Here is an 18,247-nt window from a genome sequence, read left to right as displayed (position 1 = left end):
CTGTTTAGTAGGAATATTTAAGCCCAAGAAGAGGTTTTTGGCCAGACTTGAAGCTTTGCTGGTACATTCGGGGGGTAACACTGTTGCTGCTTAACAGTTCTGACAAGTTCTATGTTGAGGAAGTTTCAAGTCTTGCTGCCTTTAAAACCATACTAGGTACTCCAGAAACTGAAACCAGCAGCAGGCTTCTATTTGTGGCTAAGCTGCTTTTTGGTCAGAGGAGCACAGAGCTATAGAAAACATACAAAGTTATTATAACATAAGCACAGACTGAAAGCATCCTAGTGTACCCTCAAGTTTTAGATGTAGAAATTCTTCAGGGCAAACCACAACTCTTCTTGAATAATGTGGGTGAGAAAGGCTTAGTTGTTTAAAAACAAGAGTAAAGGAAAAGGTAGCTCAAGTACGTGGAGACACCAGTCTAATATTAACCCCCAAAATTATTTACACTAAGCTTTAAGGTTATTTCCAATTGTTATTTCTAATTTTACTCAAATGTGTTATTTGCTTTGAGCTGACTCATGTAATTCCTGCTTTGTCCTACTTGCACCTGAATCACTGTGGTTTTGGTCACAGCCAGTGCAGCTGTGCCATCTGATAAACTTCAGCTCATTTTAATGTTAATTAAAAAAAAAAAAAAAAAACACAACACACAAAAAAACCCCCATGTGCTAACATTTAGATATGTACAGTTTTTGATAGTGCACTTTTAGATATGAGAACTTTTTGGTAAGAGTTCTCAAATCCTAAGGAATTGTCAGGTACTTATGAAAAAGATGACTCAACCACATTATCTGTCTTCTGAAGTCCGTGGTGCTGTTTATATCCAATGAACACTGTGCTTTTGTGCCTTTAGCTTTATTCTCTTTTAAGTTTGCTTCTTTGCCAAATGTGCAGTCATGCATCTTAACAATGAGTAGTAGTCCATGCTCTAGAAACTATTTTCTTTGAGCTGCAGTTTCCTTATGTAGCTTGGAAACCAGAGGGCAGGCATAGAGCCCTCTAATAAGAAGACAGGCTGAGAATTGGGACAAAGTAGACAAGGTTATTCTGTATTTTATTGTTTTTGCTGGATATTTTCCAAATCAGAACTGGTCAAATATGCAAGTTGTCAATGCTCAAGAGGACCCAGCAGTCTTGGTGCAGAATAATTTGTATTGTTACAGCCTCTGAGGTTTAAAACTTACAGCTTCTATCTACATTGCACCTAAGCATCCATATTGAATGTTGCTAGGGGTGAAGCTGTGGATATTCCATATACCTATTCAAATTCAGGGTTGACATATATTTTATACTTGGCAATTAAAACTAGTCAGTTATAACAATGCTGCTGTAACTTTGTAACTTGTAAAATGAAAAGGAGCTTCTGTATCTTTTCTATATAATTCCTTTTTAATAGGGTCAGTTTTAATTTTCCACATTTGGATTTCAACATCTCAATGCTTTCCTGAAATAATGTGGCTTAAAAATACTAGTTTTTACCATTTCATTCAGCTTTGCTTCAAAAAAAAAAAAATAACGAATAAGGGAATATATTTTGGGAAGGTGTAGCATTACTCATTACTTCTAGCAAACTGTTGCAACTTGTGTTTTTATTAGCTTGCTTCTGCTGAGTGCCTGCAGCAGGATTCTTTCAGTATTGTGTCCGTGGTGCAATAAATAGGTCAGGCATCCATTAAAAAGCAGAGAAAGAGGCTGTTTACCAAGTAGTTTCCTGTATGAGTGGAACTCTGAGAACTGACATTTTGTTGAAACGCAGCTGGTGTTTAAATAAGTTTGAAAGCTTTGCTTATTGCCTGCTGAGAACCTCTGAAGTGACATGTTGCTTTTAGGTTAAAATTTATATGAGCTTTAAATATATGCATCTTGTTTAGTAAGCGTTTGATTTTTTTTTTGTCACTTTCTAAAAAGTATTTGATTTTCTGACACTTTTCAGAATATGAGTATAAATGGACCTTCTTCTAAGTGTAGTTTATCAGAGTAGTCTTGGAAGTTCAAGTTTCAACAATGTACAAAAAGTATTTCTTGAATATGAAGAGTAAGTCTCTTAAGCTCAAGTACATCAGTTTTTTGCCTGGTAGGATTAGCCTTTAAATCCCACAGTTCCTTTAGGTTTGTTGTGGATTTTTTTAAAGCTCATACCTATTACAGTGATAACGAATGACTGATGACACTAACTTCACACTTTTGAGAGTCTTACTATAATTTTGTTCTGGGAAATCTAACAGCTTTCTGCTACTTTGCTTTTAAGGACTGCTAGAGGTACACAGAGTTCTTGACCAAAAGCTTGAAAGACACTCCATGCATTTGGATATAAAGGACAAAAAGAGTAAATGAAAATGATGATGTGTAGAGTTAGGAGAAAGTGGCTGCAGTCTGTTCATTATAGTAAATTTCCCTCCTGAATGAACTCAGTTTTTTCCTTTATTTTTATTACAGGGTGAGAGGTGGGGTTGAACTGGCATATACAAATAATAAAACTTTGCGCACTTCGAGTATAAATTTTGCAGGCAGTCATGATGAGAGAGAGAAAGGCATTTGGGCATCAGTCAGAAAGACATGATGAGAAAGACCAAGTCCTTTCTTGGTAACACCGTATGTTTATTCATGTTCAGCTATTGCTACTTCCTGATAAATATGTTTATTCTTACATTCAGGCCTATGTAGATGCACACTTACACACTATATAGCTTATACAATTTCTGTAACAACTTAATGTACCCTTAATAGACAGTAAACTGTAAACTTTCAAATCTTCATAAATATCCTTTCATTCTTGGATTTGCCAAGTACAATCTCTGCTGTTCCTGCACGGGGTGGAGGAACAGCTGTTTCAAACAAAAGACAATGGACTTTGTCCCCACAGAGTTAACACAATCGTTCTGGGCTTTGAAAACCAAAACTTTACCTATTACTTGGATCTGTCACAAGAATTTGGTTAGTGGTTTCAGTGATGGTCCACTGGTCCTCATCTAAAAAAAATAACAACCAAAAAAACCCAAAAACTTGACCCCCTGCTCCAGCTATACTGACTGATGTGCACTAATAATGGTAAAAACATCCTAAGTAAGCATTGTACAGGTCATATTCCACCAGCATTTGCACAAAGAGAAGGAAACACCTCAAAGAAAAGGGAAGGGGTAAATAATGTCATGAGGGCAAATAAGGTGTTATTTAAATGTTGTGCATTGATGAGTACTCACATAGTGCTATTTCTTGCTTCCCAATCTAAAAAAGAGTTCAGAGTGCTAGGAATTTATGAACTTGCTTCTCTTTTGAAGGATATCTTCCTTTGTTTAAATTTCTCTGTGTTGGGACTTGGAGGCTGAGGGTCAGAAAGTAGCATGGCAGGCTTTGTGGGAAAACTTCGTATTTTCTTAAGGGACACATTTGGAAGGGAAAGTCAGGAGGTGGAAGACTAACAGAAGGTCACTTTAGAAAACCCAGTTCTTTCTGGCTGAACCCAAAATGGCCACCACATCCCAGTGTGCTCAGTACTCTGCGAATGACAAAAGTGTTGGATTTCTGAGCACTCCTTTGAACTTAGTGGTTATATATCAAACAGACACAAAGCCAAGTTTTAATTCTAGCTTTTCTTGAATGCATACAGGTAGTGTGGCCAGTGTTTGCCTGTTGCAGCTCAGGGTCTTCCTGTAAGTGAGGGGATGTGTTGCTGAAATGCTGTCGGTCTGAAAGTGCAAATTGGCAAGGCTTGATGGGGAGCAGGACCACAATATTAATGAGGCTTGTACAAAACTGAAGTACCACTTCTGGCTTAACATCACACAACACAAGTGCGCAGTGATGAGTTTTCAGATATTTTTTTTCCCTCATGCATGCACACATAGTAATTTAGCTTAATTGGTAGGTCTGAATGTTTTGCCTGAAGATTTCTTTTAAATAGCTATCACTTTGTAGCTCCACACTGACACTTATTTTAGCTTTCTTCCAGTATTTGCAGGCTGCCTGGTCTCTTCTCTCAGGCCATGAGTTTTGCACTTCTGCTCTCATAACAGTAATCACCTGAGGAACAATATTTACATTCCTGAATTCCTCACCCAAAATAGGAAGTTGAGTGGAAACAGTCTGTCCTGCATAACTTCCATTGCTTCCTGGTTTGGGTGGGAGAGGAAGTAGGAGTACTGATACAGTGCTAAAGAGACTGTTCTCATGGTATTGATGACCTAACTGTAGTTAGTGCAGCACAAAATTGGAATTAAAAAACCACCTTACTGCCAAAGAGATTGTTCTCATGGTACTGATGACCTACGTTTAGTTAATACAACACAAACATGGGGGGAAAAAAAAAGTATAACTTACCTAGGTTGTTTTTTTTTACTTCAGCCCATGAAATGGGTAATTGGAAAATACTGTATATTCCTAAAAGTAAATTGTAACTTTATATAGATTTTTAACAAAGCTCTTTAAAATTTAGGAAGAGCCAACACCCAGAGTATTTCAGAGACTTGGTATCTTCCCCATAATACAAACTGGAGAAAATACAGCATCGAGAAGGCTTTTCTACACTTATGGAATGCCAGAAATTAACTAGACTGCTGATTCCATACTCAGTCTACTGATGTGTGACATCTGTTCACCACTGAGCATTGAAGCTTTTAGCAGAAATGCAGTTTAAAGGCTGGAGGGTTTTCCTGCACACTTAAACTCCAACTTGAAAATTGATGATCTTGGCCAGATGAGACAGGGGAGGCTTTCATGCAGGGTTTTTAAGCAGTTAAATATTCTTATATTCCTACCTTTGGGTAGGTTTGGAATAGCTAATTATCAGACTACATTTCTCTCACTTGCAAGTGTATGCCAAAGGAGTCAGTGTGATACCTCAAGCTTGCATAAGCAGAGACACTTCTGATAATCATGGGTATGTCATTCTAGATGTAGATTAGGTAGGATTTCATGCTGCATTAAGAAGTTCTGGTTTCTAAGAAATTACAGTGTGCAATTGCTAATTCTTAAAGTCATTCTTGCATTCACATTTGGAGGATGTATTTTTTTTTCAAGCCCTTTAAATGCATCACCTGTTGGAGTTCACCTATTGAGAGCAGAATCTAGAGGTTTTTTCTGAAATCATATCTGATTATGTAAATTTACTTGATTTCGAAACAAGGGTATATAATAAAAGGTGTAAATTCTGTATTTCAGACATGCAAGAAAGCATTTCAGTCAGGCTGAGGGCAGCCAGCTGGATGAGGTTCGGCAAGTGATGGGAATGTTGGCCTTTCCTTCAGACACTCATATCTCCCCCTATAAGGTAATATTATGTTTGAAATTCAGTGGTACAGCAGAAAAATGAAGTACATGTTGAAGTTCTTTGTCCTTAAGAGGTAAATGCATTGATAATCTGAAGATCAAATGTTGTTCTAATCTTCCTTTCTAAAATCCACCTTTATAATAGTCCTTAATTTTAATAATCAGTCCTTGCCTGTAGAGTAATCCAGGTAGTATTTTAATTGTAGCAGTTGGATCTTAATTGTTACAAATTCTCACTGAGCTGGGCTTACCACAAACCCAACACTAATCTGTGCAACTGGAAGCATGATGTGCAAATAAACAGCTAGAGACAGAAGATGGGCAAGTACAAAGGAAAACATGGGGAGGGGGGAAGGTTTGCTCCACATGTTAGTCTGTAACTTTAATATACCAGCAGCAGTTCTTAATTATGCTTCTCACATGACTGTTCTTGTGGTGGCTGGGATGAAGAAAAAGATTATTTGAATGATCTGAAAGTAGTGGGTTTGATGCTTAAAAGTAACTGTTGATTTATTTGAATTATACTAACTAATGTAGATATTAGTGGTAATATCTACGTCTAAAATTGGAATAAAGCAAAATCCACAGGTAGGTGCTGTTTCTGCAGTTTGAGTTCGTCCTGTGGTCACGTACTAATTATCTTCACTTTTTTTATCTTGGCATTGGAGGCAGAAGGTAGATGAGAGTTGAGCTGGCAAAGCAAGACAAGAATCCTGTGAAATACCAAGCAATGCCAGTGAAAACATGTTTTTTAAACAATCAATGATGAAATCAATGGTTTAACATACAAACACAAAAAAACCCCAAACCAACAACCCACAGAAATAATGTGAATTTCTTTGCTAATCTTGGTGTCCTAGAAGGATCCTGGTATTTTAGATTCTATATTTGATGGGAGTTATGAGCATAAATGATCGATGTGTTAGTGGACTGGATGTAAGAGCTTATCTTTGGTTTAATAGCTAGAAAGAAATAGACAGGTCATAAAAAAAACTGTGTTTTGTTTTAAGGGCTAGTCTGAACAGAATGTTTCAATAAAAGAGAGCAAGAAAGAAAAGCTAGTATCATTTCATGTATAACCATACAGTTGGAACAAATTCTCTACTACTTTTTTATGGATGTGACTTGCAACATTATGATTTATGGATGTTATGAGTCCTCCAGTAATTATTAAGATAAACAGAATCACAGAGTGCATGCTTGTTTGGAGATGACTTTTAACATGTTGATCAGGAGTTCTGTGCATAAATGGCTTTTTAAAATGGCTTTAAGTAAAATGGTAATGCTGTGAGGAAGTTTGTTGGATTGTGTTATCTCTAATAAACTGATTTTTATTAAATATATTATTGTTTCTCCTACTTGCCTCAACAGCTTGGATGCACGGTTGATAATATGTACTTATTTCTAAGATAAATAAATATTGTCCCTTCTTATGACCAAAATGCAGGTTACGAAGGACAAGGGGTGCTAGAAGAAGAAAGGATCAGATCTTTGTCTTTATATCCAACATAATTATATTTTTCAAAGTGTTTTCATTTTTTATATTATTCTCTCACAGCGTTACTTTTAGGCTTCAATATATCCTTGACTTGTGGGGTTTCGTTCTTGCTTCCATGAAAAAAAATCCTACTTTTAACTACTGTTCCATTATTTATTTATTTAGGTAACCCACAGCATTACAATATAGTGAAGATTTTTGTCCTTAAATGCACAGCTTAGCTAAGCTTTCTCTAATGCGGGGTTTTGCCAGCTCTTCAAATTAAAACCTTTCTAAAAAATTCCGTAAACATTATCTATTACAAAGAGATAACAGCAGAATTAGCCTGACTTGAGGTAAAAAAACCCTTCTGACTTTTCAATGTTAATGGTTCAGAGGATTTAGAACAAATGTTCCACAATAGCAGTGTTATGCAGCTCGTAAGTAGGGCATCATTCTAGAAAATTAAATGAAAGCAACAGCCTTGGCAGGATTTACATACCTTAATTAGAACACTTGGTGGATGATGGAGGGAGACAGAATATTTTTATGACAGCTTTTTTAAGTAAAACTTTATTTAAATAATATCTATAGTAAAAATTGTTAAAAGGTACTTTCTAAGCAAGTATATTCACACTGCATCAGCACATACACTTTTGGTTTGTGACAGATTCAGTCTAGTGAGTTTTGCACAATTTACCACTCTCAGGCTTTTGCCCCCAGGACAATTAGATTGAAAACAACTTACAGTTGTGTTGCTTTTTAACAGGATCTCTTGGACCCTGCTCGATGGAGAATGCTGATCCAACAGTTTAGATATGATAACTACAGACTACATCAGCTGGGAAACAATTCTGTTTTTACTATAACACTCCAGGCAGGCCTTTCAGCTATAAAAACACCGTATCCTTTAATGCACATACTACTGTTGAGCGTAAAAAAACGTTGTGGCTTTTTTGTTCTATGGATGTTTTTCAGAAAGCTCAAAGAGGAGAAGTGACAGGTGAGTATTTTTTAAATCTACATTGTGTTTGCATACTAGGCTGTCTTTCCATGTGTCTTATTTTCACCCTGTCTGTTTTCATGGGAATATTCAAATATATCCTGCATCTTTTGAAACTTAGTTGGGTTTGCTACGTGCTATGGTGTGTTAGAGAAAGAATGGTGCTACTGAAGTGTTCTGCATCAGACATTCTACCTATAGTTGTCAGACATTTTGTTCCTCACTCTTGTTTCTTGAAACAAAGCAAGCACTTGGTTCTTACACATACAGGTTAAACTCGGATTAAATGGTCCTGGGGACACTCTGTATTTGCACAGTTTACTATCTTTTATCCAATGATTGCTCTTAAATAGTTGTTGCATTCTGTGGTGGTTGTTCCTTAACTTGCTGTTAAACAGACAGTGTTATAAAGAGGATGGGAGCTCAAAAAACCCAGACTGCCCTGTGTGTAGCAAATCCCTGAACAAGCTGGCTCAGCCTCTGCCCATGGCACATTGTGCCAACTCCCGACTAGTCTGCAAGATTTCGGGGGATGTAATGAACGAAAATAATCCTCCTATGATGTTACCAAATGGATATGTCTATGGATACAATGTAAGTGTTGTGATCAATGAGTTACTGAAGTCTAAAATAGCAGGGGTTATAATAACTTTCTGTATCAAAATAAGAGCTTATCACAGAATCTTAGGGGTTGGAAGGGACCTCAAAAGATCATCCAGTCCAACCCCCCTGCCAGAGAAGGGTTATAAATTCAGTCAGAATGTAGGAGTATCTTCTATATGAACAGAAAAAAAATAACTTATTGCAGCAATTTTTTAAAGGACTGCATGTGATTAAATTGGTCATTATAGAAGCTAAAGTCTGAATATATGAATTAACATGAAATCAAATGGCACTGGAAATCATTCCTTCTAGAGAGTGATAATGTAGAATATGTAACTTTGCTGGACAAACATATTTTGACCCTCAGACTATAAAATTGTTTTTATTTTTTTTTTTAAAAAGGTGTATTTACTAAACAGTTAAATAATGCTTGGAGTTATATTGTGAATATGATCTTTTGATTTCATTCTTTTTCAGTCTCTGCTTTCTATTCGTCAAGATGACAAAGTAATTTGCCCAAGAACCAAAGAAGTCTTCAACTTCTCACAAGCTGAGAAAGTCTACATCATGTAGGTCCATAAAACACGTGATGAAGTGCCGCTGGAATTTTGACACAGTGTATATTGGCATACCCTGTCCAGGGGAGGGCCTTAATGTGTGGCAAAGAAGCAAAACCTGCCACCTTGGGGATCAGACCTGTCGGTGGCATTCTTGTTTCTTGCGACCAAAGATCAATGAGCAACAATAAACACTCTTTAAGGGGGAGGGGGGGGAGGAAGAAAAAAGAAAAGGAAAAAAAAAAAAGAGGAATTATGACTTAAGTTTGTACTTGAATAAAAACACAATTTTGATTGTTAAGGTTTTGTAACATAAGGTCAAAATTGGACTCTTCTCAAAAGTACTTTCATCTGCTAAAGGATGACTTTCTTTAAAGATGGACACTTGCACTGGGGGAGAAGTTACAACAGATTTGAAATTCAATCCATTTTTCTTCCCTCTTCTTCACAATTGTCCAAGACCCTTTTGTTATCCAAGATTCCAGTACTACCCATATGTTCTCCTTTAAGCTCCTCTTTGCCTTCTTCATGATCCTCTCGTGAAGTAATCCTGAACATGAATTATGTAACTTATTTCCATGGGAAGATACTGGTGTCTTTGACACAAGACTGGCTTCTCTGGAGGATCAGTTGGGACTGGTTTGAAGGAGTATGAAGTCTTTTTCCAACCCCAGATATTTTAAGGAGGTTGCATAAGTATCAAGAGGAACTGAGAACATTTCAGGCAAACTCCAATGCTTGTTTAAATGTTCTTTTTCCAGTCTACCATAGTGTTAAAGTCCTTCTAAAGTTCTTAGTTATGTGCATAGGGTTCAATATGAAATCGTTAGTGCTACTGCCTTATTTCTTGCTTTGAGAATGTACTCACATGAAAATGAGCTGGTATTAAGTGTTGGGCAAAGTTTCTGAAGATGCCTTGCAGGATGATTACATAATTTTAGGGTCTGAATAGCATTCATTACTGAAACTAATAGTTCAATTTTAACAACTACAGAACACATCCTTACGACTTTTCAAAAGAATTAAACCATTGTAGTTTAAACAAAACCATATTGTAGAGGTTTGTATTTAGCGCTTATTTTTGCATGTTGATGTTGATTAGCTAATAAAAGATTGTAAATGTAAAACATGTTAATAAAAATTGTTTTCCATTTCTTGATTATATAAAATTAGAAAGCTGCTTTGTGTTTAAATGTAAAAAAAAAACCAAGTCTTTTCTAAGGGTCACTTCAAAGGAATGCAACTTTTAAGTGGTGTTTGTGTGTTCCGCATGATTTAAAAAAAAAAAACAAAAACAACCAAACAAACCCCACACTGCAAATGTAAATGTTGTTCTTCAGAGCACTGGTTTAAACTTCTCATATTTGAACAGTAGTCTTCAATCTTATGTTCCTGTCAATTTTATTCTTTTTTTCTGTCACCCCCTAGAAGGCTGCATAGTGTCCTGGAGACTCTGTTGGAAAAATGTTGTGGAAGTTGCTAGATACGAGGTTTTGGTGCATGACTGAATACTTTTTAAAAAGCTAACAAGGAATGCTGGCTGGACCACAACTTCTATTAATGTTCAAGACTCAGAGATCAGAGCTATATAAACTGATGGTATCAGCCACTCTGAAACTGTAACTATAGTGGGATTTCCAGTGAGGTATGTCTGAAAAGGTTCCATTTTCACTAAGCATACATGATTGATGCTTCTGAACAGGTATATCTGGAATAGTGCAGAGCTGCCAGCTTGGCAGAGACCAGTGTTCCTGCATTTCCTGCTGGAAGGGGCTGTTTCCCTCAGTGTTTTCTGAAGTGGCGGGTGTGGAGTTGCTAAGAACAGAAGCAGTGTGTCAAGAGTAGGTGGAGGCAGATAATGAGAGAACTTGCATCAGTAACTGGAGTAATTGGCTATCAGTTAAGCAGGAACTGATCTCTTCCTTCCTCATGGGGCAAGAGTTGACTCAAGGGGAGAGGACATCACCCTAGGGAGCAGTATTGCTGAAACCCAGGTGGAACAACATCTGTTTTTCTTTGGCAAACTATTCACAGCATCCCAGCAGAAGGGCAAGGATAACTGAGAATGGCAGCCTCACTTTTCCTTGCTTTACAGAAATGTATAAAAAGCCAGAGCAGGGAGGAAGGGGTAGATTTCTTATCAGCCCTGAGGAAATGCATGGTAACCACAACAATTGTAGGCCATGGAAATTGTTGCTTTTGCTTCTCTAAAGTGCTAGTTAGAGCTGTGGTTTCCTGAGATTTTAGCCCTTTTTGCTTTCTGTGGCCTGAATTGAGTAGTGGAGAAACCCACAGTCACAAAACAACTAGTTTGGGAGGACAAGAGAGGAGAGCAGTCGTCCTACAACGGGAAGGCTTCTGCTTAGGGGAAGTGTCATTTCAGAGGTGCCAATGTGAGGTCTGAGTCCCTGGTGGTGTGTTATCAAGAAGGTGCTCCAGAAGGACCCAAAGGAAGCTTCATCTGTTTATTAGCTATGATTGCTCACTTTAGAAATCAAACGGCCTCTTGACTACAGCAAGACCTGTTTGATGCAGGTGGTTGTAGCTTCCTGGCTGACCCCTGTGGACTGTGTCCAGTACGTGTACCTATAGCCTGACTTTGATCCTCAAGCTTGCTCTGGCATGGCTGTAGAAGCCCCCCAACTTTGTGAGGGTCAGAAATGGTGGCAGGGATGGATTGCTTTGGTGCAGCCCAGAGTTCTGGTTTGCATTCCGTGACTGCTTTCTGCAGCCTTGAGCTCAAATTCCAACAGAGGTGTCAGTTCATAGCTCATCACGGGTGGCTCTAGACATCAAACCAAGAGCAGTGTGTTACTCATAGTAAATGTGAACAAATTGATTGCCTGTAAACACTATTTTTAATAACTGTTCTCTCACTGCATTGATTCCTGCCTGTAGCTATGTTGAGAAGAGAACTTTAAATAATGGTTTATATAATACTCGTGGAGGTGGGGCGGGGTTGTAGAGGCTTTCCTCAGCAGTTGAAATTGTAGGTAAAAATCTTCTTTAACTTGTCTCATAGCAATGTCTCACATAGCAGTAAGATCATAAAACACAGAGTTAGGGATCAGTTCTACAACCTGATCATAACCAGATGTGGGAACTTCAACAAATATGGCCATAACCTGCTATATAGGAACCAAGCTTTTTCTTTCTACATCATGTTGTGTTACCAGCAGTGGCTGCATTTCATATCGTTGAAAAAGTGACCATCAGCTACATTAGATGAGACTCCCAGTCCTTTGTATGGATAAACCTGCATCATCTAAATGCCTGGCAGTGTGCTGAGGTGGAAGACAATCCATTTATTTCCTGAAGGGTACAAGTTACTGCCTGTACAGTGAAGGACATCTTTTTGAAATGGAAGAGGTTGGTTAGTAAAGTGAAGACTATCTCCTCTCAAGATATAGCTGAGCTGGAAACAATCAATATCCTTTACTGTGTTATTTTTTCAGGCTTGCCAAGCAATTCAAAGTGAGACTTGAGGCTCAGGATTTTGGTTATGGTGTTCCTGATTGAGGGCAATGGTTTGTCCCAGTTGTGGTCAGGACAGGTTTCTCTGATTTCTACAGTTATGCAGAGGCTGAGAATTGCCTTAACCTTCCCTTCCATTTGTTGTGGTCCAAACCTCTAGTCTGAATGCTGGAGATTCTCCAATATTGTGAGAGAGAAGTATTGGTCACTGTTCACTGTGTCATGGATTTCTTCACTACCTGCTTCTGCTTGATGTATTCCGTTCTCTACCAGGCTGAGAAGGGTTCAACATAATGAGATTGCAACACTTTGTTGGTAGGAAGTAGTGAAGCCAGTACCATGTTCAGACAGAACATTCTGCAGGAAGCTTCTAAGGCTGATGGGATGGTATGATCTGGGTTGGTTGTTTTGGTTTTTTTTTATATTATAAACATGTCCTTTTCTACTCAATAAGATTACATTTTTGGGAAAAAAGTATATTTGGGAGAGAGAGAACTTTGTACATTTGGTAATCTGCCAGAAGGAAGCCTTTGAACATGCTTAACAGACCACTGCTGAGGGAAAAAAAGGTAATCCCTTTGCTTTCTTTTTTCATGCTTCACATGGCCTGAGCTGTGTGTGGGGAGACACACCAAGTGTTTTCAGGGCATGCCTTGAGACCCTTGAGTACACTGTGATCTTGTGCATTTGTGTCTCCTGTGGCAAGATACAGAGCACACTTGGTGTAACAAAATGAGTTTTTTAGATCTCTAGATCAGAGTTTACCTGACTCTGAGCAGTGACTTTTCTGTGGTGTGACTTTCTGGTATTTGGTACAAAAAATCTGTATATTTAAAATTGTAGAATCACAGAATCATCAAGGTTGGAAAAGACCTTCAAGATCATCAAGTCCAACCATCCACCCTGCAACCCCTAACCACTAAACCATCTCCTGAAGCACCACATCCACCCAATTTTTTAAGACCTCCAGGGATGGTGCCTCCACCGCCTCCCTGGGCAGCCTGTTCCGATGCCTCACTCTTTCTGTGAAGACATTTTTCCTAATATCCAATCTGAACCTCTCCTGGCACAGCCTGACCCCATTTCCTCTTGTACTGTTGCTGGTAAGCATAAGGTCACCAGAAGAGGCCAACACCTGCCTCACCACAACCTCCTCTCAGGCAGTTGTAGAGAGCAATGAGGTCTCCCCTCAGCCTTCTCTTCTGAAGGCTGAACAGCCCCAGCTCCCTCAGCCTCTCCTCATGACACCTGTTCTCCAGACCCCTATTCAGCCCTTCTCTGGACCCTCTCCAGCACCTCAATGTCCTTCCTTAAAGGTTTTAGTGACAACGTGCTGTCCCAACTGTCTAGCTCTGTACCTTCTGAATTAGTGCACCAAACAAACCCCACAGGATAGCTGATGACATCTGATTTTTATCTCATCCTTGAACAGATAAAACTGCAAGTTGTCTCTTCTAGTCATGGAACACATAGTAACTACTGTTTCTATTTGGTGATGAAGGGCATCTGCAGGTTAGACAGTGCACAGGATCTCCTTGCTGTGGTGCTTTTCTGAAGATATGGAGTCTAGTTAATTATGCAATATGTATGATTCCCAGCCACTCTCAAAGGCAGCATTTTTACCTACTTGCTTTAAAGAACTGGCCATGTTAATTCAGTGTTTTCAGCTACTCAACTTCCTCTTGGTTTTAGGAAAAGATCTAGGAAAGGCAGAGGTGGAGAGCAGAATCTCTTATTTCTTCACTAACAGATCTTACAGCCAGGTAGGTTCTGTAGGTAGAATAAAGTCTCTCTGGCACACAGGGGAAGAAGATTTGCACCCATGGTCAGCAAGAGGGAACAGGGAGCTATAGAGCTCAGATATTGTTGGATGTGAGGGCTGAAGGGTTTTTTTAGGTGCTATAGCGCCAACACACAGTAGTCTATGTTATAGCTGGCTTGTATGAGGTGTTAAACATGTATCTGAGCTAGTCATTGAAAAAGTTCATCTTTTAAGATCTAGTCCTGATCTCAGTTTGAACTGAAGTTCTAAGAATCTAAACAAAAGCTCTTAATTTCAAAAATTGAATTAGTTCTTATTGCTGGCTAGTGACAAGTTAATTTCACTGAGGAGCTCACAGTTTTGAGTAAGAGATTTCAGGTTCCACCATAAAATCCTGCTATGTGACCATGTTAAAATCATCAGAGATCTATATCCTAAGCCAGAGCTAATCAGCTGTGGGATCATTAGCACTGAAAGAGGAACAACAGGAAATAATGGAACAACAAGAAACAGAAGAGGCTGCTGAACAAGAAAAGCTGTTTGTTTCAACTTATAAAAAATGGGAACAAATGTCAGGGTAGGGCTAAGAAATGCTATCAGCCACCAGTCTTTCCAAGAGATTAAAATAACTACACAAGTTTTTAAAAGTGCAAGTAAGAGGAGAAAATTAACGTGAAACTACTGTGTGGTAGAGATCCAGTCTTGATGAGAAAACTGCCCCCAGCACCTTGCTTCTTGCTCCTGGTAGAGATGGCAATGCTCAGCTTTGGGACTTTGGGGGTGGAGAGGGAGATACACTGAGAAAACTGAAATAACTTTGCAACATGGAAGTGAAAAAACAGTGTACACAAGTTATGGAAACCAAGTGATGGCTCTCCTGGAATTGTAAATTGTTCAGATCTAAAGGAAAGAATTTGTTCTAATATCCAGCTTGGAGGTGGTATCCCATGAATGGAGAGCTTCTGCTGTAGGGGTTGGTTTTTAGGGGGAGGGGAGATTAAAAACTCAACCTGAAGGTTAACTGTAAGTGAAGCTGAAGGGGAGAGGAGGATAACTATGCCATACCAACCCAATGGCCATTGTTGTTGTGCCTTCTCAAACTAAATCTAGCTGCAATGCAGTATTATTTGTGACCTTAGCTAACAACTGGAGAAGATGGGACTTAGAAATTGCATGAGGAGGTAAGCTAAAAGGTGGTATGAAGGGCAAGTTAACTGATGGGCTTCCTCAGGGATCCGTCGTGGAGCTGATACTAGTCATTACTGATGTTCTACAATAAGCAGGAATGTGCTGATGGGACAAAAATAGTAGACAGCCTTAGCCCAGAGGATGCTGGAATATTAACAGGAAGAAAAATGGGTAACCTTGAGGAGTGGACTAACAAATAAATGAGATTGTTTTAGCACCAGTGCTCATTCAGCTGTCAATTAGGACCTCACTTGAAAGAGTCCTCATTCTACACCATAACCATAGAGGGCTTTGAGCCTCCAACGTGTAGCATCTTTCGAGCAGGGAAATGCAACCCTGACACTGTGCTGCCAGCAGGATGAAGGAGCGAGGGCTGCAGGGGAGCCTGGTGGTTCCTTGCTGGAAGCTGGAGTACAGTCCTGCTTGCTCATGTCTCTGTCTCTTACACTGAGGATGGAGCACAGGGAGCATGGAGTTGGTCAGTGGAGTGGACCAGAAATCCCTTCCCAGCCCAGCTGACTCAGAGTAAGACATTTCCTTCATTCCCAAATGAATGTGGAAAAGCAAAGCCAGTGAAGTGTAGGATGGCATCCAAGGGGCTGGAACCTACATATGTACTTACTCCTTTGACCCTGTTTCCTGTCCCATAAGATTAACTTTTATGTTGTGCATTTCTGAAGGAAATAGTTTTATCTGTCCCACAGAGCCAAGGAGCAGGTTTTCCCAGGGAGCTCATCTGAGTTCCCAGCCAGGACTTTTTCCTGATGGAGCCAGGAGGAAGAATGAGGAGAGAAAGATGATAAAGCCTATTCACTCAGGACAAAAAGATCTTTAACTAACTTAAATATTTGGTTCCCCACCCATGAAGATTTAGAAGGATCATATAGACAAATTCCCCAAAAGGAAATAAACAGATAATAAAATCAGCAGACAATTTCCTTTTCCTTCTTTGCAAATCACAGCAAGACAAATTGCTCAAAAGAGGCAAGACTAGAGCCATGGGAAGTCCTTCAGGGTGCACTTGTGTACCCAGAGAGTCACCGGGTGGTCAGAGTTGGAAGGCACCTCTTCTGATCATCTAGTCCAACACTCCTAGAGCAGGATCTGCTTTAGGAACTCAAACCATAGAAATATATTATTAAAATTTGAAGGGGATGAGGGGAAACTTGGTCTTAGGAAAACTCAAGTTGTCTTGGATGCCATAATTATGGAAAACATTACATAGGGCTCTCCATTAATTCTTCTTAGGTAGATCACCATCCTGGTGTTGTGCTCTAAGACCCAACTAGCTTTTCAGCTGGAACCAGGCCTGCTTCCCCTGCTCTGTCCATGCTGACAGAATTTCTGTGCAGGAGGGTGACAATCCCACAGGCAGGTTTTGAACCGCTGTCTTCTTGGTGCTGCCCCTCTTCATTTAGGAAGACTGGGCAGTTTCTCAGCATAAAACTGTTTTGCTTATGTGGTATAGGAGAAGGTGCTGCTTCTCCACAAGCATCACAACATGATTTTCTATATTAAATTGTGCACACAATGGTTGACATCTCATTGTCCTGCTCAACTGTGCACAGGATCTCGTGGCCACCAAAAATTACTTGATTTTATTCATGGCCATAAGAAATGTCAGTTTACAGGGCAACTTGTTTGCGACTTGACCATCCTGTGGGTACAGAGGATGCCCAGAGCAGCTGCACTGCTAACCTGCACGTGTGGAAACTGAGACACTGCCAGCTGCAGGACCAACAGCCCTGGGATGGGACTAATACCATCAAGTGTGCCATCTCATCTTGTTAGATAGTCAGGCAGAGAAAAACAGATGGGGACTGCTGCTGCAATTCTGTTGGGTATCTTTTTGCAGGAGCACTTTGTAAATGTTGATCTCAGATGTACATACATTCTGATGATCCAGACTTTGTGGTATCTGGTTACTTTGAATGTCACTGTCATATCCATTGCCAGCTCTCTAGCTTCAGTGATGCATTATCCTACTTAAAAAATAGTGAATAAAAAGGGTGATGTTTTTTATAGGAGAGCTAACCAGTTAACTGCTAGGTACAGAAAAAAGCACAGTAGCTACAACTGAATTGCTGTTTTGCTCCTTCAGTGAATAACAGACCTTCTTTGACACACCCATCCTGTCTTAGTTTTTATAATCGTTGGAGAGAGAGATGTCACCTGCCCTGTTAGGAGAGAAATTATCCTACCCTTGGCCACAACACGTTCCCCATCTCTATGTTTGGAGCTCTACTCTGAGGAGGTAAAATTACAAATTCCTCACTGAAGTAAGATTAGCAGTTGCCACATTCAGAAATACCTCTCCACTTCTAAAGCAATTAGCAAAAGATTATGACTGGTTTCTTTGCATCAGGAAACCATAAAAAATGTACCTGTGATCTCTGTGTTTGAGGATGTGAGGTGCTGGGTTAAATCTTGTTCTGAGTAAGGCAGTTGTATTAATTCTTTCCCTCCACACCTTGTATTCCCAGGAACAGCACGAGAAGAAAAATCAGTGCTTCTACCATTTTTGTCATCTTGGCTGAAGAAGCCAGGAAGAACCTTTGGGCCAAAGAACTTAGCACTGAACCTTCAAATGTCTATTTAAAAATTACATCCTCCTTCTAGAATCTGACAAGTTTAAAGTGAACCATTATTTTTATTATTTCACCCCATTAAGAAAAATCAAAACATCAAAATTGTTCTAGCAACTAGAATAAAAATTATGGCCTGGCTCCATATTGAAAGCAGCAAAAGAGAGCATTGGGCTCCTCCAGAAAGTCTCAAACTCGATTGAAATAGCATTAAAATGTCTAGGCTAAAACACAGTCTTGTATGTTCTAAAACTTTGTGCAAATCCCATTAAATATACTAGTAGAGATCAATTCTGTTAAAATCCCAAAGATGAAAAATGTAACCTCACA

The 18,247-nt window shown here is 39.2% G+C and overlaps 1 protein-coding gene across 4 annotated transcripts in view; it reads left to right on the top strand.

Moving 5' to 3' along the window:
- MAEA (macrophage erythroblast attacher, E3 ubiquitin ligase) overlaps positions 1 to 10,035 on the top strand; it is a 51,850-nt gene extending 41,815 nt beyond the window's left edge. For all 4 annotated transcript variants that reach the window (XM_051618242.1, XM_051618243.1, XM_051618241.1 and 1 more), the window contains 4 exons: positions 5,161 to 5,269; positions 7,515 to 7,648; positions 8,147 to 8,342; positions 8,829 to 10,035. In XM_051618242.1, the coding sequence (XP_051474202.1) occupies positions 5,161 to 5,269; positions 7,515 to 7,648; positions 8,147 to 8,342; positions 8,829 to 8,924 (535 nt within the window). In that variant the 3' untranslated portion in view covers positions 8,925 to 10,035. The remainder of the gene's footprint in view (positions 1 to 5,160; positions 5,270 to 7,514; positions 7,649 to 8,146; positions 8,343 to 8,828) is intronic.
- Positions 10,036 to 18,247: the final 8,212 nt, after the last annotated feature.

The sequence above is a fragment of the Apus apus genome, chromosome 4 (genome assembly GCF_020740795.1).
Source record: "Apus apus isolate bApuApu2 chromosome 4, bApuApu2.pri.cur, whole genome shotgun sequence".
NCBI lineage: Eukaryota > Metazoa > Chordata > Aves > Apodiformes > Apodidae > Apus > Apus apus.
Note: the sequence above shows the minus strand (reverse complement) of the source record. Positions and strands in the feature narration are given on the sequence as shown.